Source organism: Euleptes europaea, chromosome 9 (assembly GCF_029931775.1).
Source record: "Euleptes europaea isolate rEulEur1 chromosome 9, rEulEur1.hap1, whole genome shotgun sequence".
NCBI lineage: Eukaryota > Metazoa > Chordata > Lepidosauria > Squamata > Sphaerodactylidae > Euleptes > Euleptes europaea.
The window spans coordinates 72,627,010-72,650,707 of NC_079320.1; the positions used below are offsets into that span (position 1 = coordinate 72,627,010).

The 23,698-nt window shown below is 43.0% G+C and overlaps 1 protein-coding gene across 1 annotated transcript in view; it reads right to left on the bottom strand.

The window, feature by feature from the left end:
* The window catches only part of TBC1D1 (TBC1 domain family member 1), a 114,793-nt gene that overhangs the window by 46,894 nt on the left and 44,201 nt on the right, over positions 1 to 23,698 (bottom strand). The window contains exons 2-8 of the mRNA XM_056855642.1: positions 19,726 to 20,259; positions 16,051 to 16,140; positions 9,004 to 9,108; positions 7,019 to 7,151; positions 5,627 to 5,718; positions 1,607 to 1,717; positions 634 to 762 (exon numbers count right to left, since the gene is read on the bottom strand). Of these exons, the coding sequence (XP_056711620.1) occupies positions 634 to 762; positions 1,607 to 1,717; positions 5,627 to 5,718; positions 7,019 to 7,151; positions 9,004 to 9,108; positions 16,051 to 16,140; positions 19,726 to 20,259 (1,194 nt within the window). The remainder of the gene's footprint in view (positions 1 to 633; positions 763 to 1,606; positions 1,718 to 5,626; positions 5,719 to 7,018; positions 7,152 to 9,003; positions 9,109 to 16,050; positions 16,141 to 19,725; positions 20,260 to 23,698) is intronic.

The window sequence follows — 23,698 nt, forward strand, 5'->3', positions numbered from 1 at the left end:
AGTTGTAATACCGGGAGATCTCCAGGCACCACCTGGAAACCGGCCCCCCTACCTAGTGAGATTCCACAGCAGTGTGGGGATTTCAACCTGCGTCTTCCCCCTAGTCTGACACTCTAATCACTATATTGCACTGTGAACTGTAACTATTTTTCTGTGATGTTCAGCAGGGATCACTGCAATATGTTTAGCACAAGCTAAAACGACACACCTCCTTTTAATATATCTTCGCAAACTATTTAAGAGGTTCTGCAACTTTTCCTACAAATTTTTAAAAAAATTCTTGAGACATGGCTTACTTATAAGGCAGCGGACGCAGGATTTAGGAACAGAGCCTATCTTGAGACATACTATTAATGAAACTGCTACCAATATGCCGTCGCTGCTAAATGGGCTTCTAGCCCAAGTTGTTGTGGGTATGGCCCATATTCACCGCTGAAGGCATGGATCGAAAAGAATAATTAAAGTGCATCAGAATGCATCTTGAGGAGATCATTCAAATATTTTACAAAGTTACTTTGATTTTAAGTTTAAATAAAACCGCCTCAGTAGCTGCCCAAGTATGTTAGACAGGAAGGAAATGGAAGAGGATATACAATGTCATTAAACACAAGATCAACAAAAGCGAAGTCTTACTCGGGACAAAATGCTCTCCAGTGACTCTGTCAGTGACCTTTTTGCTTTGCTCTTCAATATTTCCAGTCTGAACCGGGGTGCGCTGCTCGAGGTCTCGTTTCCCATGGCCTCTAATGAGGGATGTGAAGTCTAAGAAGTTAAGAAAACAAAGACAAAAAGTTGGGGGGGGGGAAAGGGAATGAAAAGAAGTGAACAAGATCCCACGAAAAGGATTATTCAAACTACTGCTGCATTCATCTGTGTTTTCTAAAACTTCCTGTGCTGACTTGCTGTAATTAACATACAACTTCTGAACTAAAAGGTTCTGAGTGATTTAACTTTTGTTTCACTGCATAGATTTTTTTCTTTATTCAAAGAAAGCAAAGAATTTTTTTTAACCACGTGTTTCAAACCAGCTCCCCCCCCCGACAGGAATAAGGGGACATGGCTCTTGCAGGGGGGGTTCCAGAGGTCAACTGCAGGCATCTTCCCTCCCAATGTTACCATGACCTGATCTCAACTGCACTGCGCTGCCACTTCTGTAAATGGCCAGGACTACAACTTCCAGCCCAACAGGCGCCAGGTGACACAATGCACCAACAGGCTCTTAATATAGCTCTTTAAAACTGTTCACTGGAGCCTGGCCTCTCCTTCTGAGCAATTCATGGGTCAGGTACAGATCAAATTGCTTATTTGGCTGCCTGGTTACTTCTGGAAGTAGTCACTAGCCCTGACACTATAGCTGTGCTGTCAGGTTCTGCAGAACGGGAAGATATAATTCTTTACACTCTACAAAATTAACCTGCTATAGTGAAACAACTGCCCTGTTGCATGGTAAGTGAAGAAGAACTCAAATGGGACATCCTTCCAGTGGGCTATACCAATCTTTTTTCATAACATGTAACTCAACCCTTGCATGGGGATGCTTTTACAGAAAAATCTTATGCAACGCTTGGTCTTTTCCTTATGAAGAAAAGTCTCCATGATTCCATACCTGCTTGGTTTCACTAAGGTGAATGTGATCCTTCTGTTTTTCTTCATACATGTTTCTCAGCACCGAGATTATTACCTCATTCTCCTTCTGGTCATTTCTCGGTCTTATTTTCTTTGCAAGGGGGAAAAACAACGATAATAGTGTTTACCTTAGCTATCTTAAACTATGTACCACTCTAAACCTGCTGCTTGTTTAATAAAATACCACTAGATGGCAACGGCATGATTCTCCATGTTGCTCTCCTTACTGCTATGAAAGCAGAGGCATTCAGTGTGTCAATGATGGGTCCATGGGATAATTTTTCCCCTGGACGTTCCCTCTGCCCTACTATGGCCATTGCCCCTGCTACCAGAGGGCTTTAAAAAAAATCAGTAATAGCTAGATTGCTGTAGTATTATAACTCTCTTGCAGCAATGTACTAGTTCCTCTGAATTCCCAGCTTTCATTTAAAATGAAAGGCAAGTCTCTAGCCCTTTTCATTGCAATGGTATAAGGGGGAAGGGCAGAAACATAAGGGAAAGGTGTATCTCTGCAATGAACCATGCTACAAACTAACCTTTTTAAAAAAGATGAAAGCAGTGAATTCAGGAGAACTCATGGTTTGCTGCAAGAAATCCTTAGAATGCTGCAAAACTAAAACCATCTGGCAAGTGCCTTTTTTTTAATTGGGAAAACAGAAACCACAAGGGTTTGAGGGAAGGGAAATGGTGCTGATATTGGTAGGACCTTGGATAATGTGCCCCTTCTCATACAGTTTGCCCTATGATATACTTGGACTGAGTTCTTCCCCAAAAGATCGGTAAAAAGCAGGTTTGGGAAAGAGCATATCAAGGATGGGGAAAGGACAACTAGAATACAATTAGACCACAACTTCATGTGGATGTGATCATTCCATAACTGAAACAGAAAAAAACCTTATCTGGAAGCGACCCCTCTCTATGAATTTAGAAAAATAAAATTTATCTAGATGCTCACATGAAAACAAATATGAACATACATGATGTTGCCTTATACCGAATCCAACAATCGGTACATCAAGGTCAATATGGTCGACTCAGACTGAAAGCAGCTCTCCAGGGTCTCAGATAGGAGTCTTTCACACAACCTACTGCATGGTCCTTTTTTAACTGGAGAAGCCGGGGACTGAACCTCAGGCCTTCTCCATGCAAAGCAGAGGCTCTTCCACCGAGCCACAGCCCCTATCCTCAAAACAACTTGGGATTTTCAGGGTCTCCAACAGAAGATTATGGCCAGCATCCAAAGAAATGCTTAGGATCATACTTAGGCTTCCCATTGACACCTGAGTGGGGGGGGGCTACTATTTGGGGGGGGAAAGTGTATTGACTGTGACACCCTATTCTGTGATCAGCCTTCTACACTGGTTGCTTCCCCACTAGCCATTTGGCCTGGAATTGCCATTCATGTGGTTATGAAGAATCCAGATGACACTGCTGTCAAACTGATGCACTGTCTAGAGCGGGAGTCCCCAACCTTTTTGAGCCCGTGGGCACCTTTGGAATTCTCACATAGCATGGTGGGCACAGCCTTTAGTAAACAAACCAAATCTCTTAATGTGAACTGGAAATAACAAACAAAAAAGCAGCAACTATGGCCAAAGGCAAGTCTAAATGTAACCCTGGAGTATCTCAAGTGTCAATTAAACACCATCAAATATCATACACAATAACTAAAGCTCAAGAAAAATGTAATTTATCAACATCAAGTGTACAGTTCCAATGAGTAGGGAGTCTCCAAAGTCTCAAAATAAAATGATTATAGTCTCTGAAGCACTGAAGCAATCCAACCGGCTCTGTAGACAGTGAAAAACAAATTGAGTAGTAAATCAACAGGCATCCAATGGCCACAAGGCGGCAAGGTAAACCCATGAGCCAGTGAAGCAGCAGAAGCAGCAAACCACTGAGATAAAGCCACGGAGCAGCAAAACCATGGAGAAGCGAGACAGGAATCTGGTATTTCCCATTTCATGACTTTCTTCAGTGGCATTTCATTGACAAGAGTACCGCTTTACAGTTCTAAAACCATCCATATGCTTCATTTAAGGACCATTCCAAGGTGTTGTCTATTAACAAACTTCCAACCTCAGGCTTACTATGCCCAAATACTACCCGGGTTACATTTAGACTTGCCTTTGTCACAGTTTACTTTTAGTCACACAATGAAGATCCTTGTGCTGTGGGGGTAGCTGCTGCCAAAGAAACGTTTTGAAACATCTGCACAGCCAATCAAATCTCCAACAGCCAATCAGACGCCTTGCCGAGCAAAAGCCCCACCTGGACTTGCCTACATTCTAAAAACCCTTGGTAGGTGCCAGGAAAGGTGTTGATGGGTGCCATGGTGCCCATTAAAACTGCCTTGGGGACTCTGGTCTAGTGTTTTGTCTGTTTCCTTCCAAACTTTTTCAGAACTGGGTTAAGTGGTTATTTTTAAACAGCATGCATTGGCAAAGCACTATTGATGCAACTAGTCAGGTTAGAGATTTGGTGGATAATGTCCTGGCAATTCCTAGTTACAATGTCATTTCAAAATGTCTGGTCCTCTCCCACTTTAAAAAATCTGCAACTGTGAAGAGGAAATGAGATAAGGAAATATTTAATCCAAAGGCCCGTTACAATAAGAGGGCAGGAAAGCGTCCGTGTGTACATTGTTTATTGTGTTTGCACGTGGAGACTTAGCTAGAAATTTATTTTTGGTTCCACTGGTACAAAACAACAGAATAGCATGACTAAGAAACCAATCAAAAAAAGGAACAGCAAAGAAATGAGCAAATGGTTTGATAGCAAAGAGATCAGAAAATGATTAAAGGTCTGTTGCCACCAACACAGGGGAAGCATGAGCTCTGTAAGAATGCAAATACATGTTCCTAGAACAATGAAATAGCGCCACTGAAAGATCATTTTAAAAAGGGGTGTGGGGAGAGGGGCTTGCTGCCTGAAATTGACCAGAATTGCACAAAAACAAGCATGGCTGGGGGGCAGCTGCCTGAAATTGACCAAGAATCATGCCCTTTACCAATCTGTAAGAAGAGCAGGGTTTTTTGGCAGCTTTTCCTAAAGCTTCACAAATTTGCAAGATGAATAGAAGCAACTGACTTCTACTAATCTGTTGGAGGGAAGGAAGGCAGTCAAGCAGGCTGGATTCCCCTTCCTCTTGCTGAGAGGGTGTCAGTAATGTGCAGCCTACCGCTGCCTTTGAAAATGGAAATGTAGTGTGATATTAGGGCCAGGTAGAACCACGGCTATAATTCTGCTTCCTGCTGACGAGCAACCCAACCGCACCACTGAACGACCTTAGTGGGGAAAGGACACAATGCCTGTCATCCTAAGAAGTTAAAATGGCAAGTAAATTTGTTTTCTTAGTTCGTTTATACCTCACCTTTATGCCTAATCAGGACCCAAGAAGCCCTACATTGTTCTCTTCTCCAAGTCATCCTCACAACTGTGTGAGGTAGCTTGGGTTGTGAGTGTGTGATTGGGCCAAGGTCACCCAGCAGGCTTCTGTGACCTTGTGATTGGGGTTTCAAACCTAGGTCTTCCAGATCCTAGTCTGACACTCTAACCCAATTGTTATGAGGGCCGGGTATAACACAAATGTCACTTGGTCGAGCCGGGCCATGCCTCGTCAGCCCAGATCGAGAGTGAGGTGGTGGTGGCTGCCTTGGCTGGCTTGTGGGCTGGGTAAGAGCTCTCAAGGGGCTAGATCTGGCCAGCAGGCCTTATGTTTGACACCTTTGCTCTAACCACTACACCACAAACCCAGTGGCTATGTCAGTCTAGTGGTCTCCATATCAAACCTCCCGCATTACCTTACAGAGTTGTATAGCCTACCAATAAAATTAATGATCTTCACTGAATACTGTGAGATTGAGCATTCAATATTTAAATAATATACATTTCGCTTACAGAGGAACAGCAGCAAGAGATCTGAAAGAATTATACTTTTTGTTTTCTAAAGATGAACCAGCAAAACAAAAGCAAAAAACAAAACAAAAAAGAAGGTTACCTGGACTTCCTCAAAGACAGAGACCTGCTCTTCGTTATTCAGGGTTGTTAGGTACTTCTGGAGTTCCAGTTTAGTTTTAGAAGGATGGAGCCCTGAAAAATAATGAATACACAGGGTAAACAAAATGTATTTTAATATTAATGCTAGTTGGTCACAAAATATTGACACCTCTCAATATTGTCCATCTAACACAAACAAAAAAGAGGGCTGCACCAAACCAAACAAAGACAAAAAACAGCAATTGGTGCAAGGGGAAAGTACTGATTGCTGGTTTTTGCCATCTAACACAAGTCTTCCATCCAATGACTGCACAAAAATAAGGCGAGAAACTGAGCGTATGAGAGATGGGCTCCTGGGGCTGTATCGCATGCATCTTTTTTGCTAATGGTAGCATCTTCTTCCACTGTCCAGGGAAAGTGCTGCCATCAGCACAACAGATCCATGAGGTCCAACCCATAGTGTCCTTTTACAACCATGGGGAAAAAGCAGCAGCAACCCTGAGGTCTAGTTTATTTATTTAAAACATTTATTAGCTGCCTTTCTACCTTGCAGCTCTCTCAATAATAAACAAAACTGCAGTTATAAAACAGATAAAAGACGACAGTTTAAAATCTCAATTAGGACTGTCAGTAAACAAAAATTAAATTATTCAAATGAAGTCCTAAATGAAACTGTCTCCAGCTGCCTCCTGAAGATTGAGCGTGAAGGGGCCAGGTACACCTCCCCAAGGAGGTAGATCCATAATTGTGGGGATGCCCCAGAAAAGGCCCTCTCTTGTATGCCCACCAGACGAGCTTCTTTGATTGGTGGAAGAGACAGGAGGGCCTCTCTCTGTGATCTTAATTCCTGGGCAGAAATGTATGGGAGAAGAAGGTCCTTCAGATACCGCGGTCCCAAGCCATGTAGGGCTTTAAAAGGTAAAGCCAACACCTTGGATTGGGCTTTGGAACAGATCAGGAAAGTTCTCCTGTCCCAGATTCTTTAAGCTGCGAGGGGAAAGTGCCCTTAAGGATTTCAGTGGAAGTAGGTAAGAACTGGATTTCGACAACATGTACCCAAGAGGTTCTTTTATTATTTATTCTTTTATTTTTTTAACCAACACTTTCCTGTTATAGAGGAGCTTCTTCCAGGTTCCTCCTTCCCCCCATTTTCCCACCTTCAGTGCATTCATATGCAGGAAATGCACTGAAAGGCTGAAAATGATAGATATTAAATCTTGCCATTTTCTTAGGACCTTATAATCCACTAGAGAGTTTTGTTTTGTTTTTAAAGGAGTTCTCTCCAAATGTCTCAAGAATGATGGAGGCAGCAAAATCACGACTTTTTAAAAGATTTTTAGGAAACTCAGGGATATCTTTTTTTAATTCTTTGTACATTGCACATAATTCATACCTTCGATCTTTTCACAGAGTTTGTGCAGGCTCTGCATGGGACACCCTTCGCAGAGCTGGAGTTGTGCTTTGGCGGTCTGTTGCACGGCCGCCACCGTGAACGCCTGTTTCAAAGTCATCATGATCTCATCAACCTGGGACAGAAAGGAAATCAAGGCTGAAGAACGGCAAGTCCATTTTACCGCTATAGAGCTCATCTCAGAGTATGCATAACTTAAGGTCAACTGCCGCTCCTACTGGTTGAACAGTGATGAGCTTTAAAGTCAACGAGAATATTATTTAAAATGTGTTTCTCTAATGCTCAAGGAAGCTCACAAAATCCATGAAATACCGGAACAAAATCCCTTTACAATTCATCATACTAAAACAACTATAAAAATAAATCTAGTCATAAACAGCCCAGAAAAGAAACCCACAGGATCGATCAATGGGTTAAACCACATGGCTTATTATAATTACATTTTTGTCCTCAGGCATTGAACATGGTTGTCCCACACACACCATTTTATTTTTGACTGACCCAAGGATCCCCTGTGAACTTCATGGCTGAGAGGAGGTGAACCTGGGCTTCTGCCATCCTAGCTCAATTCTCTAAATATTAGCCTGCAGTGGCTCTCTTTATATTCCTTCAGACTTCGGTTTTGAAAATGTGTACTACCAAATTTATCTCTTGTTGAAACACATTCCCTTGCCCGTTGTTATGCACCTTCACAGAGCATTTTGGAATGGTGAAGTATGAGCTACTGGTTGAATGGCTATAATTGAAACTACAGTCAAGTCGCCCTGTGGTCACCGCACCATCAGAGATCTTCCACCAGCGCTTAAGCAATGATGTGGTAAACCACCATCTACTTGATAATCCCTTGGCTACAGATTTCACATAGCCTGACCAGTAACATACATCTTGCCATGTAGAATGGTTACAGGGATGGAGCTGGATCCTACCACATCCTCTGCTGACGCAAGAGTAGGCTTACCCTCTTCTCCTTTGGCGGGAGGTTTTTGGAGTGGAAGTGAGGGGGGGGGGAGTCGCGTGCGCCCAGAAGTGCTGCATCACAAGAGGCCTTTACCACTCAAACTGGGAGTTTGAGTGGTAACAGGCCCCTTGCAATGCGGCGCTTCTGGGTGTAAACCAGAAGTGACGCGTTGCCATGGGCAGGCCCGCGTGCACGCATTGCCCACTGACCCTCAGCTAGTCGACAGGCAGCCTGGCACTTGGCAACCCTATGCAAGAGGGAAGAGGACCCCCTCCTTTTGCCAGGAAGAGAATGACCCACGTTGACAAAAAAGGTGTATAGAATGGGAATGCAGTAAGAAGTGGTCAGGTAGAGGTATTTTCCACATAGGCATAAGACATGCAGTTGCCATAAGGTAGTTTATCCCATAATGTCCCTGCCTCTGTCCCCCATCAACAGTCTCCCCCCCCACACACACACACACCACCACGGCTTTTTCAGGTTTTGTTTTAAATCGGCAAAAAACGTCATTATATCGATATAACATTATAATAGTATGTGTAACAAGTTCTCCGAATTCCCAGTTTTTATTTTAAAAGAAAGTTTCTAGCCCTTTTCATCACAGAGATATACCTTTTCCCTTATATCTTTGCAAAAAAATGTGCTACAGAATTTTTACACATAGTCGCTGATTTAAAAAAAAAATCCAAAAGACTATGGGGTCTAACTTCATTTAACTCCATGGGCTCTAACTTCATTTAAAATGTTTTCAGCATTAGAAACAATTATATTTTATCATTAAAAAAAATCAGAATACATGACAGTGATTTACAAGTTTTTCTCAGCTATCAACTTTCATCAATGAAGTTAGCTTGTCAGATTCTGGCCCTGCCGTATGGCAGTATACCTTATGAAGGTGGGCTGGCTGGTAAAATGTTTTACATAGTTTTTTGTAGTTACCCGCAAAGTCGTACAAGACCTCCCTTCTCTTGCACCCCATCGGCTTTTTAAGCAAAGAAAAGTCTCTCACCAGAGCTTCATCTGTACACTGAAACACATAACATACGAAATGGAAGCTGCCATTTTCTGAGGCCTCTCTGCAGATAAATCCAAAGTGATCCACATGCCTAATTCCCTGCAACGAAATATATTGCATTATCAAATTACCCATGCTCATAAAAGCCATGTAGATATATGTATAATTAGCATTTAGAGAGCCCCATGGCGCAGAGTGGTAAAGCTGCAGTACTGCAGTCAAAAGCTCTGCTCACAACCTGACTTGGATCACAACAGAAGTTGGTTTCAGGTAGCTGGCTCCAGGTTGACTCAGCCTTCCATCCTTCCGAGGTCGGTAAAATGAGTACCCAGCTTGCTGGGGGTAAAGGGAAGATGACTGGGGAAGGCAAAGGCAAACCACCCCGTAAACATAGTCTGCCTAGTAAATGTAAGGATATAACATCACCCCATGGGTCAGTAATGCCCCGGTGCCTGCACAGGGGACTACCTTTACCTTTAATTAGCTCATGGCAAATTGCATAGGTATCTGCCAAGTTTTGTGTTAGATGTTCAAAACAAAATGTTGCCGTTAACTACATCTATTGGGAAATAATATTATAACAAATATACGGCCAATCTTATTTCCAGGTGAGATATTTGGAGGATCAAAATGATTAAGCTAGGAAGAAAACAATATTTCCTTTTAGACAATGAAAGTTGTCTAAATTGCAGAAAACTGAGTTTAGGAGAGGAGGGGAGGAACCTCTTGCTTTCAAAGTACTGGAAAGCCAAATGGATGGCTTACATTCTTTTTTTACATTCTTTTCTAGTTTCTTACTGCCACAATGGTCACAGTTGGTTATGTATGATTACAGATTAAAAAAATTAATCAACAAGATCTGTTCAGTTATTGTCCTCCTCACCCCTGGCTTTTTAGTTTACTTAGTTCATGTATACCCCACCTTTCTCCCCAATGGGGACCCAAAGCAGCTTACATCATTCTCCTGTCCTCCATTTTATCATCACAACAACCCTGTAAAGTAGGTTAGGCTGAGAGAACGTGACTGGCCCAAGGTCACCCAGCAAGCTTCCATGGCACGAGCGGGGATTCAAGCCTTTGTCTTTCCAATACTAGTTCAACCCTCTTAACCACTACACCACACTGGCTCTTTTTTTAACCGATCAATGAAGAACTGAACAGAAAACATTCATTTTTAATAGCTCTGGGTTGGGAAATTCCTGGAGATTTGGGGGGTGGAACCTGGGGAGGGCAGGGTTTGGAGAAGGGAATGACCTCAGCAGGATATAATGCCATAGAGTCCACCCTCCGAAGCAGCCATTTTCTCCAGGGGGACTAATAGCTGTCGTCTGGAGATTAATTGTAATAGTGGGAGATCTCCAGGTGCCATCTGTGGTGATCACCTGATTTATAGCTCACGGGGGACATTTCAGGGAGGCCACAGCACTCTCGTACAGAACAGGTACTACTGAAATGAAATAAGCTGTATCCCCTGAAAAAGCACGTGTGAAAAGGGTTTTTTTTTTGGTGTTCTACTGCTACATTAGGAGACGATCTGGAGGAGGGAAACAGTAGAACTGTAAAGCACCAAGCAAGCATTACTGGGTGGGAGAGCTAAGAAAAGGCATTTTCAAGAGATAAAACGCAGCTGGCCATCTTAAAGGAATGTAATCTAAAGACTCATGCCTATCAACATTTACAGAATACCTCTCAGTAAGTGCAGATAACAAAAAGAATGTCAATGTACATAGCCAAATTCTTCATAATTTGACACTTTTGTATGTACTACATCATTAAAAGGACATCACAAAGACAGCATTAGGCCAACAGCTTATTAAATAAACTGTCGAGAGAATGAAGAGTCTCCAAATGGGAAAAAATGAGGTGAGGGAATGAGATAAATCAGAATGAATCAAAGGCTAGAAGTGAACTGCACAAGTCAGTCTACATGGCCAATTGTCCCAGATCTGGGAATTCAACATCAGTTAAGACTGATGGTACTACAAAACATTCTGCAGTAAACAAAGATGATTCATTTGGGACCTTTCTAGCTACAGCTTGGTGCTTGTAGTCACATGATGCTCCCATGTGATCTTGCAGCTATCACACCAGTAAAAAGTACAGCAATAATTGTGTAGGAATGAGCAGTATTCATAAGATCTTAGTAGGGCTGCCAGCTCCAGCTTAGGAAATACCTGGAGATTTTGGAGGCGGAGCCTGAGGAGGGCCGAGTTTGGGGAGGGACTTCAGTGGGGTGTAATGCCATAGAGACCACCTTCCAATGTGGCCATTTTCTCCAGGTGAACTGATCTCTGTTGCCTGTAGATCAGTTGTAATAGTGGGAGATCTCCCGTCAGCGCCTGAAGGTTGGCAACCCTAGCTGCCATACGGACATCTTAGTAAACCAGCATTTCTTGGATCTTTCATTTTAATTCTCATAACTCTCTAATATTTTTAAAAAGGTAAAGGTAGACCCCTGTGCAAGCACCGGGTCACTACTGACCCATGGGGTGATGTCACATCCCGATGTTTACTAGGCAGATTATGTTTATGGGGTGGTTTGCCATTGCCTTCCCCAGTCGTCTTCCCTTTACCCCTAGTAAGCTGGGTACTCAATTTTACTGACCTCAGAAGGATGGAAGGCTGAGTCAACCTTGAACCGGCTACCTGAAACCGACTTCTGCGGAGATCGAACTCAAGTCGTGAGCAGAGCTTTTTGGACTGCAGTACTGCAGCTTATTACTCTGTGCCACGGGGCTCTTATCTGATATTCTTAGGTTTTACATTTTATTCTTCTTTTCTAATGACTGAATATTGGGAATTCCAGCTAAAAATTAATAAAATCTCATAAGAGTCAGCATGCTGCAGTAGTCAGAGTGTCAGACTAGGATCTGGGAGACCCACTTTCAAATTCTCACTGCCACGAAGCTCATTGGATGAGCCTTCGGCCAATCGCACACTCTCAGCCTAGCCCACCTCCCAGTGTTTTGTGAGGACAAAAATGGTGGAAGGGAATATGATGTTTACCTGCCCTGAGCGTCATGGAGGGCAGGTTGGCTAAACGTATATATGAACAAATAAAAAGCACAGTGTGTGTCAAATATAAATACCGTCTCTGAGGGAACAGGTTTTAAGACCCATCTCACCTTGGAACAGAACATCTCAAGGTTTCCTTGGAACAGGAGGAAAAATGGAGTCACTGCCAACAATCACCATGGAAACAGAGTCTAAGCTCGGCCTCTACGGAAGGACGCTGAGCGTAACAGTGCGAGTCCTTTCTCTGGTTTAGGGGGTGAACTGCAGCGGGCGTCTTTTCCCCATTGGATGGGCCACTACTTAAGCAATTAACTGGGAGAAGGAGCTGGGTCATTACATTTGGAATGTATTTCCTGTTGGTCTAAGAAAGCCAGAATTTGACCTTGACCGGCAAGCTGCTATATGCGGACACAGGAATTGGTCTCAAGGAAATCTCTTCTGTGCGTCTGTAGCTGACTTATAGTTGTAGCTGACTTATAGTGACCCAGAAGGGTTTTCAAGACAAGAGTTGTCCAGAGGTGGTCTGCAATTGCCTGCCTCTGCATAGTAACCCTGGACTTTCTTGGTGGTCTCCCGTCCAAGTACTAACTAAGCAGGCTGACTTTGCTTAGCTTCGGAGATCCAACAAGATCGGGCTTGCCCGGGCCACCCAGGTCAGGGCAAGTTTTTTCCTCTGTCTGACAAATTTATTTTTGAAAGGAAACTTTTGGGATGTCTTAGCACTTCAAAGTTGCTTATGTATGTGAAGGGGTACTCTAAACCATCAGGTTGCCCGCACAGCGTGCAGTGAGATTCCTGTGACGTATGGTTGCCTGAAAGGTTCCAGTGGAATTCAGTGGAATTTGTTGGCTCCATGCTTGTAAAAACCTCTCAAAAATCAAGCTTGCTGAAACGTTGGGACTTTTCACAGAAATCCTGGTTACAGTGTTCCCACCGCAAACTGACTGCAGAAATGACCATGAAATGGGGGGAAAACAAGGTGTCAAACTTTCCTCTTCAATATGCTTTCCCATTTTTATCAGCAACTATGCAATTGTCACTATGGAAGTAGACAATATTTGTGGTTTTCTTCAAAATGTACACTTTAAAATTAAATCTGTACTTGAAGACCTAACTCTTACTGAATTGTACAGTGGAATCAATTAGAAGAAAATACTATCAGTGCTAGATCTGAGTTTGGGGAGATCTTTGGGCAAGATGCCTTTGTCAGCTCCCTCGCTAAGGCTTACCTCCTTGTAGAGTTGCCAGCTCCAGGCTGGAAAATACCAGGAGATTTTAGAGGCGGAGTCTGAAGAGGGCGGGCTTGGAGAGGGACTTAAAATGGGGTATAGTGCCATAGAGTCCACCTTCCAAAGCGGCCATTTTGTCCAGGTGAACTGAACTCTGTTGCCTGGAGATCAGTTGTAATCCCAGGAGATCTCTAGCTACTACTTGGAGGTTAGAGACCCTACCTCCTTGCCATTACCCACTCATTCACTGTCTCCGAGTTCCACCTGCACTGCCACCCAGATGGAGGAAGTGGGTTGAAGAGTGCCAACTGCACCTTCCCAGTCCTGCCACCGCTCTCTTGCTTGAAGAAGGCAGGCACAGGAGAGAGGCAGCGGGGCAAAGGGGCTTCACGAGTTAGCAGCGGGCCTCTTGTTGGAATGCAGTCTTCAAGAACAGCAACTTTTAATAGTCAATGGACTCTGAATATGTGGGGTAGCTCAGAATTGTGATGGTTGTCTTTCTCAAGCAAGAACCGTCTCCAGAAAGCAGGTGAGGATGCTTTCGTAAAACGAATTATTCTTTAAAAAATTAAAATTCCAGTAATTCATCAAGAATCAGGGCAGAAATTGTGGATGTTACCTTCCAAATCTTTAAAGATTACTACTTTAGGCCATCTCACTTTATGCTCATTTTTCTCAAATAAGTGGCCAAATCTCACTTTGCCAATTGAGTACATAGCTGCTTACAAAATGAAGAAATAATTATATAAATGTAGCATTTTCTAATAATCTAATGGTAAGGTTTGCAGGTTTAGGACAGGCCCAAAGAACTGTGCAAACAGTTCAACATATTGCCATGGAGGACTTTGGGAATGATACTTTTAAGCAATAACCCATGCCATGCGACATACCGATTTTTGAACAAAAGGGAGTTTCAAATGCATTTTGTGTTATAGCCTGCAGGTCTGCCATTCAAACTAACATAAAGGTTGGATGACCAAGACATAAGAACATAAGAAGGCCCATCAAGTCCAGCAGTCTGTTCACACAGTGGCCAACCAGGTGCCTCCAGGAAGCCACAAACAAGACGACTGCAGCAGCACCATCCTGCCACACCCAAAATGCTCCTCTGATACTAGAGAGAATAGCTATGCAGCATGACTAGTATCCATTTTAACTAACAACCATGAATACCCCTCTCCTCCATGAATATGTCTACTCCCCTCTTAAAGCCCTCCAACGTGGCAGCCATCACATCCTGGGGCAGGGAGTTCCACAATTTAACTATGCGTTGTGTGAAAAAATGCTTCCTTTTATCTGTTTTGAATCTCTCACCCTCCAGCTTTAGCAGATGACCCCATGTTCTAGTATTATGGGAGAGGGAGAAAAACGTCTCCCTGTCCACTCTCTCCAAACCATGCATAATTTTATAGACCTCTATCATGACTCCCCTCAGCTGCCTTCTTTCCAAGCTAAACAGCCCTAAGTGCCTTAACCGCTCCCCATAGGACAGTTGCTCTAGTCCCCTAATCATTCTGGTTGCTCTTTTCTGCACCTTCTCAAGCTCTGTAATATCCTTTTTTAGGTGTGGTGACCAGAACTGTACACAGTATTCCACGTGTGGTCTCACCATAGATTTGTACAAGGGCAGTATGATATCAGCAGTTTTATTCTCTATTCTTCGTCTAATTATGGCCAGCATGGAATTTGCCTTTTTTACAGCAGCCGCACACTGGGTTGACATCTTCATTGAGCTATCCACTACCACCCCAAGATCCCTTTCTTGGTCTGTCACTGCCAGCACAGATCCCATCAGTGTATATGTGAAGTTGGGATTTTTTGTCCCAATATGCATTACTTTACACTTACTCACATTGAATCTCATTTGCCATTTTAATGCCCATTCTTCCAGTATGCAGAGATCCTTCTGGAGCTCTTCACAGTCCGGTTTTGTTTTAACCACCCTAAATAATTTGGTGCCATCTGCAAACTTGGCTACTTCACTGTTTAACCCCTACTCCAGGTCATTGATGAACAGGTTGAAAAGCTCCGGTCCCAACACAGATCCCTGAGGCACCCCACTGCTCACATCCCGCCATTGGGAGAACTGACCATTGATTCCTACTCTCTCCTTCCTATTTTTCAGCCAGCTCTCAATCCATAGTCCTCTTATGCCGTGACTATGAAGTTTGCTTAGCAGTCTTTGGTGGGGAACTTTGTCAAAAGCTTTTGGAAATCCAAATATACAATATCCAAGGCTCATTCCTGTCCACATGCTTATTGACGTTTTCGAAAAACTCTTAATAGGTTAGTGAGACAGGACGTACCCTTACAGACCTTAGGTGTTACTAAAGCAGTGCTTTGAATCTCAGCCCCAATACATTAACAGAGGACTTGATTTAATGGGACTGTTAGAAATTATCTAGTGTTACCAAAAATCACTGGCTGATTTCAACACGTGAAGAAACCTATTTCACTTCTTGAATAAATGAACATGTGAAATTCTGGGCTAGCAAAAGCTAATTCAACTCATTCTAATTCTAGACTTTTATTATTTTATGCTATGACTCTTATGTGATAACCCTCTAATGCATAAACAGTTATACCTGTAAAGCATTTCCTATCTGTGAAGTTTTTTTTAAAAAAGCAATCAAAACAGTAATAAAGCAACTGTCATTTGATTACCCACACAACAGAACCATTGCCCAAAACAAGAACAGAATGTGGACGCAAACACAGAAATTAGAGTGAAAATAAGCAATGATCAGTCAATCAATATATTGGCAGAGAACTAAGGGAGAAATTAAATTGTGGTTACCTGAGAGCAAAAGGAAATTTCCTTAAAGCTTTTCTCAATGGCTACTTTTTTGGTGTCAGGACTGATAATGTAAACTTCAGACTGGCCAATCTGAAAAGGACAAAGACAACATTCATCAGGTGCTGATTTCAAAATCTAGACAATGAGTATTTTACGTATTTTGAGAATTAATTTAATATTGGGTGTGTACTGAAAGCATCTGAAGGCCTCTCCCTGCCAGGTAAGATTTGGCCAAAAAGAGCTTCTGTTTGTTTGTAATACTGCCTCTCTTGAATGTATGAAAGATGGTACATAAATAACTAAAATATATAAATAAAGCACAGCACACATTTTGCATGAGAGAGGAGCCACAATGCAAAGTTATCTTTTCATTGTGGGGGGGCCTTGGGGGCAGAACGAACAGGGGAATTTTGTCCAATAAACAAAGGATATATTTAAACAATTATTTAACTCATCTAAACAGAATACAGGTTGGATCCAAGGTCATTTCCTTTCAGGCAATTCACAGCAAGGTGGGGGAGGGGGCAAGAGGGTGGATGCTTCCTCGTCCCACTGCAGATTACCCCCCTCCCCGGGCTCCATCATGTGCTATTCCCAAAAAGCTACATTTCAGGAAGGGACTTCAGCAGGAAGGAGAAAGCAGCAAAGATCTGTTCTACAACCTCTGAGTCCCTTGCGATCCTTTGGCCCCAACCCTGTGATGCTTTACGAATATAGTCCAAACCCAGCAGCTCCAGCATACACACATGGAAGACGTCCTGTATATATGGGAACTCCCATACAAGTGAAGTCTCTCATTCACTTCAAAGGAGAAAGCTCTGAATGCTCATCTTTTCGCATGTACACTCTCCACTGAAGTGAAAAGAGGAGCTGTACCTGCACATCGGAGCACTTGCAGAGGTGTGGAGTGTAGCGGTAGAATCTACGGTGAACAAACGTGCAGTAAGTATTTTCTAGTCAGCATTCATAGGTTTTTCTCAAGTTAAGTGGTATGTTGGAGCAATTCTCCAGTGCCCCTTTATGCCTGTATGAAACTTAGACCAGGTTAAACATTGATCAATGTAATCTGCCATTAGTGCAAGGGATTATGATAGAGATCTTGAACATTTTTAGGTGTAAATTTCAAACAACTCGTACCCCTGAAAAAGTAAAGCATGAATGAGACAAACGTGTTTGTAAACTAGGGTTGCCAGCTCCGAGTTGCACTATGCTGCACTATGTGATGTACTTTGCTGACGTCTGATTGAATCAATTTGTACTTACCCTGCATGGGAAGGAATTGTGAATGTATAACAGCACTTTTTTGAAGGACTGAAGAAAGATTTCCACTGCTGTGGATCTGAAACGGCCGTATCCATTGATGATTGTGGCTTTATATGGACTTTATACACAAAGATTACAATACTAATACTTACCTGGTACTCTGTTGAGACCTTTGGAATCATTTCTGCTTTATGCAGATTGTACATATTGTATATATTTGTGCTTTGTATGTGTCATGTATATGGTCCTTGTTTCATCTCAGTAGCTTATAAAATTTGCACTTTGTGTATATATATCATTCTGTACTGTTTTCCTAACATCGTGGTATTAGTACAAAGGTGCCTTTTTTCTCCTCACCACCTGGAGGTTGGCAACCCTTTTGCAGACTCAAGTACCACGCAAGTACAGTCCACCAGGAACCAAGGCTGGGATGTACTTCTGCAATCACAGAGTTTGGAATATCCAAAATGAAGGCAAAGTACTGTATAAGGAAGTGATTTGCAGACGGGTGCTTGAGCCTCAGCCATTACCTCATAGTCTGTAAAGCAAAACTTCCAAGGGGAAGTCCGCTGATTCTGGAGCGTGCAGCTACAGTCCTGGCCATTCTTAATCAGAGGCTCTTGGTCAGTTTTAAAACAAATGATCTGGCCAGTTCAGACCTTTTGCACACAACCCAATGACTGCGTTAAAATGCCGTCACGTTACAGATTTCTCCACATGGCAAGCAGGAAGCATTGCCAGCTCCAGGTTGGGTAATACCTGGAGATTTTGGGGGTGGAGCCTGAGGAGGGCAGGGTTTGGAGAGGAACTTCAATGCCACAGAGTCCAATTGCCAAAGCGGCCGTTTTCTCCAGGGGAGCTGATTTCTTTCGCCTGGAGATCAGTTATAATAGTGGGAGATCTCCAACTACCATAGGGTTGCCAGGTTCCTCTTGGCCACCAGAGGGAGGTTTTTGGAGCAGAGCCTGAGGTGGTTTGGGGAGGGGAGGGACTCCAATACCATAGAGTCCAATTGCCATAGTGGCCATTTTCTCCAGGTGAACTGATATCTACTGACTGGAGATCAGCTGTAATAGCAGGAGATCTCCAGCTAGTACCTGATGTTTGACTCTTTGAGGTGTCAATAACTCAGATGTGAATTTGTGATTGTAAAGGCAGATATACCAGCATACCAGCTCATGTGGTACTGGAGATACTGGTGACAAGCTTTGCACTTGGGAAACATTTTGGCACCAGCTCCACTTTGGAACCCAGAACTCTGGCAAAGGAAAAAAGTAGCCTCTGTCAAGTCTATAGTCTGCCCACCTCTGATAGAGACTCTGGGCCAAACCAAATGTGACAAAGCTCATGAATCTCCATAGGGTTGCCAGCCTCCAGGTGGGGCCTGGAGATCTTTCGGAATTTCTACTGATCTCCAGACTACAGAGGTCAGTTCCCCTGAAGAAACTGACTGATATTGGGGGTGGATTTTGGCATTATCTCCTGCTGAGGTCCATCTCCATCCCCAAATCCCACCCTTCCGAGGCTCCACCCCCAAATCACCAGTTTTTCCCCAACCTGGAGTTGGCAACCCCAATTCTCTGTATTTCTTTCCAACTGAACACATGCACAGCACCAATTCAGATTGGGGCTGCATTAGAAAGTGAAAAGGGGGGTTTCATCTAAGGGGGAGGGGCTGTGGCTCAGTGGTAGAGCATCTGCTTGGTATGCAGAAAGTCCCAGGTTCAATCCTGGCATCTCCAGTTAAAAGGATCAGGTAGTAGGTGGTGTGAATAATCTCTGCCTGAGATTCTGGACAGCTGCTGCTAGTCTAAGTAGACAGTCCTGACAACCCTGATGGACTGATGGTGTGATTCAATATAAGGCAGCCCTTCCTAAGAAATGCATAGGAATTAATTCACAGAAATAGCACTGCCACATTTTATTCGGCTGTTAGCTGTCAAACTATTGTTATTATTACCCATTATGCGATATAATGAAAACTATAACTTTTCTTTATAAAGAAATGAGTGTCCGTGACGCATTTGACATATGTTGAACTGTGGTAGCTACAACCATTCTCTCCTGCCTCACCTCATTTTGACTGTTTAAGATCTGCTTTTATACCAAGATTATAAACTTGGCCCGCTATACTGAATCCAGCCAATATGGGTTTGGAATGGGAAAAATTGACAGGGAACGTGGGAGGGGAGATTAAATACCTAGCTAGGCAAGACAAGGTGGCCAGCATGGAAATTCACAAATCCTACTGGACTCTAAGCAGAAACCATGCTGGCATTTTCCGTATATAAACATAAACATACAATTAACTGCACTGGTTCAACTGGTAACGCCCTAGAGTTCTAAATATCTGTTTCGTTTTACTGGTTATCCAGTGACCAGAAAAGCTAGCAAACACAACAGTGTTTTTACCGTGAACAACATAATCCGGTTCCCTGCAATATCTGTTGGCTGCACCACATTTTGCCCGTGAATGAATCGACTGCTCAAGTTCAGAGAAACACCATCTTCATCAAAGGATCTGGTAAAGCTGTGACTCCTCAGGCCCCTGGTTTGCAAATCTCTCTTGAAAGAACAAGAACGCAGTCCTGGCTGGGAGTAGGATTTCCTCATTGGCCTTTTCTCCTGTTCTTCATATACCAAGGGTTGGAAGACGGATCGGAATTTATCACTGATGGAAAATCCTCCAGAGTGGTTGGCAGTTTCATGTTGTTGGGAGAAGGGACTAGAATCCAAGGTTTTGGTACAACTAACATCATTAAATTTTTCAATACATTCATCTATGAGTGCTGGAGGTGCATTTTTGTGAGCTACAGTCACTCGGCCACAGAACAGGACCTCGAATTTTTTGCTAAAAGGATCTTCGACATCTGAGAGGTTATTCTGAAACTCTTCTTGGCGTGCAATTTTCCCAGCTTGTCTGATGGTGTTTATAATCTCAGGCACCTGCAAGGAAATAGCATATTGTCAGTAGGGTTACCAGCTCTGAGTTGGGAAATACTGGGTATTTTGAGGATGGAGCTTGGGGAGGGTAAGGTTTGGAGAGGGGAGGGATAGGCCATTTATGCACAGAAGGTTTTGCCTTGGATTTGCCACTCTCTAGATGCACATTTCCCCCATCCAAATTCTCAAAACTCTGCATGGGAGCTTATTTTCAAGTTTTGAGAATTTGGACGGGGAAAATGTGCATCTAGAGAGCAGCAAATCCAAGGCAAAACCTCCTCTGCATAAATGGCCATAGAGTCCATACTCCAAAGCAGCCATTTTTTCCAGGGAGACTGAACTTGGTTGTCTGGAGATCAACAGTAACGGCGAGAGATCTTCAGGTGCCACCTGGAGGTTGGCAACCCTAATTATCAGCCAATCATTCAAAACACAGAATTGGGTGGGGGGAGAGGCAGAAAGAGTTATGTGAATCAGTCCTAATTCTTATAAAAATTGGTACAAATTAATTGAATGCTGGTCCATACATGCCACCACAGACCTAATTCCACATATTAAACTTCTATATCATTCAAATGTAATATTTTTCAGTCGAGTCAGTTCGCACAAGCAATACCATTGATCAAATGTTGGGTAATCAGGTGTTGGCACACACAATTATGTGCAAACTTGTCTAGGAATATAGAAACTAGGATCCAAAGGGCTGTGCAGGATGTCCTACATGCATTTTCATGCCCTTCATTCTCGCATCATCCCCTCCACAGAAGTTGCTCCTGAAAGTCCAGGGCTTCTCTTGAACATTATTCAACATGGCATAACAGGGCTGCAATCAGAAAGAGAAAGCAGCAAGCCCACTATAGATGCAAAATGACTTAAGTACACACAAGAAGTTTGGCCCTAATTAGCACATGCAGCCATATATAAGTGTTTAGGCAGCTACAAAAAGCCTTCCAGTCAATTATGAGTTGACTGAATATAATCAATTCAATATAATCTATACAAGCAAAGTCAGTATAGCTTATCAAATGTAAATATTCCACTTTTCTGTAAAGAAAGGTCAATTCCAATATTAATTTGTGGCTTAGGAGCCAATGCCCATGGGCCCATACTATATTATTCTACTTAACCATGTAAATAACAGCCATGTGGGAAAGCATTAGGATCACTCTTCACCCGTGGCAGGTCACCGGGGTGAAATTATGAGAGTAATTCTAAACAGGTCCACTTGGAAACAGGTCCACTCAGTTCAATTTTAGTCAATCGGGCTTACTCCCAGGAAAATGTTCTTAGTATCTGAGCCATGTCATTCATTCATCCACATAGCTTTGATTTATTAATGTAGAAGACAAGTCTACAAGAGTATACAGTATGGGGTATACAGAAATGGCTTCCACACCTCAAAGCTAGCATTTAAATTGGGACAGATATCTTGTCTTAAAGAGACACTCCTTGATTCTAGTCATTACTAGCATGTATAATAAAAAGTTTCCACAAAACTGCTTCCTACTTTATAACAGAAATGTTTGGTTATACCTAATATTACAATGAACTAACATGTAATTATTTATAAAAAAAAAAAACAGGCTGTGCAGAAGTAGAACATATGCCTTCTACACTAGATAACCTTCTCCCTATGCAAATAGATAAATGGCATCCCAAAAAAATACCAAACGATCCCCATCTGGAAACCCATCTCTGTCTTTATTTGGGCATTTAGTTCCTTTTTCAAAGAGCAGACACAAATTTAATGTGTAACTGTAACAGAGGGCATATCCTCCTGGGATTTAACAATTATCTCTATAAGGTCATTTTATGGGTAATAGACGTATCTCAGAAGCATTAGTCATAAGCCTGCAACAAGGAAACAAGAATGATCCAAAAATGAATCAGGAAGTATTACTTCATTCTCTGAGCACGATGCGTGATTCAGTTTCATTGAACTTTGAACTAACTCTCAGGAATAAAAACCATAGAAGAGCAAGAAGAGATCCAGCAGTGCATTCTGTGTTGGTAGCTACAAAAATGGCATTGTTTGCATTTGCTGCCAGGCTGGCATGAGCAATGCCTTTACCCTTACTTAATATTGTCACTAGCAGAGCCAAAATGCTGACTGAAATTGAGCATACACGCACGGTTGGTTCTCCGGGCGAGTCACCCAAGTCATTGCCCAGGGGTATCCATGGACGACCGGGGATCAGCTCGCTCTCAGCCATCAGCAACAGGAGAAGCGATGGGCATTTTCTGGGATGGTGCCAAAGTTGCTACAGGAGCTTGGCTGGAACCCCACTGGCAGTGCTATGGGCACTGGCAAGAAGAGGTTACCTAGGACCAGCCTTGCATGTATGTTGCCGAAAAAAGGCTTCTAAGAATGACTGGTTGTTTTTTTGTCGCCAAGTCACAGCTGATTTATGGCAACCCCATAGGGTCCTAGATACATTCAGAGGTGATTTGCCATTGCTTGCCTCCACACTATGCCCCTAGTATTCCTTCGAGGTCTCCCACTCCAATACTAGCCAGGGTCGACCCTGCTTAGCTTCTCAGATCCATGCCTACTTATACATATGGTATACGTTTACGTGGCTTTAACAAGCACTCTTATAGAGAACATTTAAATTATTTGTATGATGCTGAGACTCAGGACAACGTACACATGAAAACATAATGTACAACAATAAAAAAAAGAATAAAGAACAAGTAGAAATATAATTAGGGTTGTCAACCTCCAGGTACTAGCTGGAGATCTCCTGCTATTACAACTGATCTCTAGCCGATAAGAGATCAGTTCACCTGGAGAAAATGGCCGCTTTGGCAATTGGATTCTATGGCATTGAAGTTCCTCCCCTCCCCAAGCCACTGAACAGTCAGCAAACAGAGAGACAGCATGGTGTAGTGGTTAAGAGCGGTGGTTTGGAGCGGTGGAGTCTGATCTGGAGAACCGGGTTTGATTCCCCACTCTTCCACATGAGCAGCGGAGGCTAATCTGGTGAACTGGATTTGTTTCCCCACTCCTACACACGAAGCCAGCTGGGTGACCTTGGGCTAGTCACACACTCTCAGCCCCACCTACCTCACAGGGTGTCTGTTGTGGGGAGGGGAAGGGAAGGTGATTGTAAGCCGGTTTGATTCTCCCTTAAGTGGCAGAAAAAGTCGGCATATAAAAACCAACTCTTCTTCTTCTTCTGAAAAGTTTCAAGACTAAAAGCAATCACCATAAACCAGAAGAAAAAAACACATTAAACACCAAAACCCGGAGTGGTTTTTTTAAAAAAAATTTGAATCAAAAGTTTAGCAGAGAAGGCATTAGCCAATGGTGGTGGGCACGGTGTCCCACAGGTGAAATGCAACCACCCCAAAGACCCCATCACTGTGGGCTACCCACTTCACTCTGAATTCAGTGGGCCTGTAGAACAGGGCCTCTGAAGCAGATCTTTGTGAGGCTCAT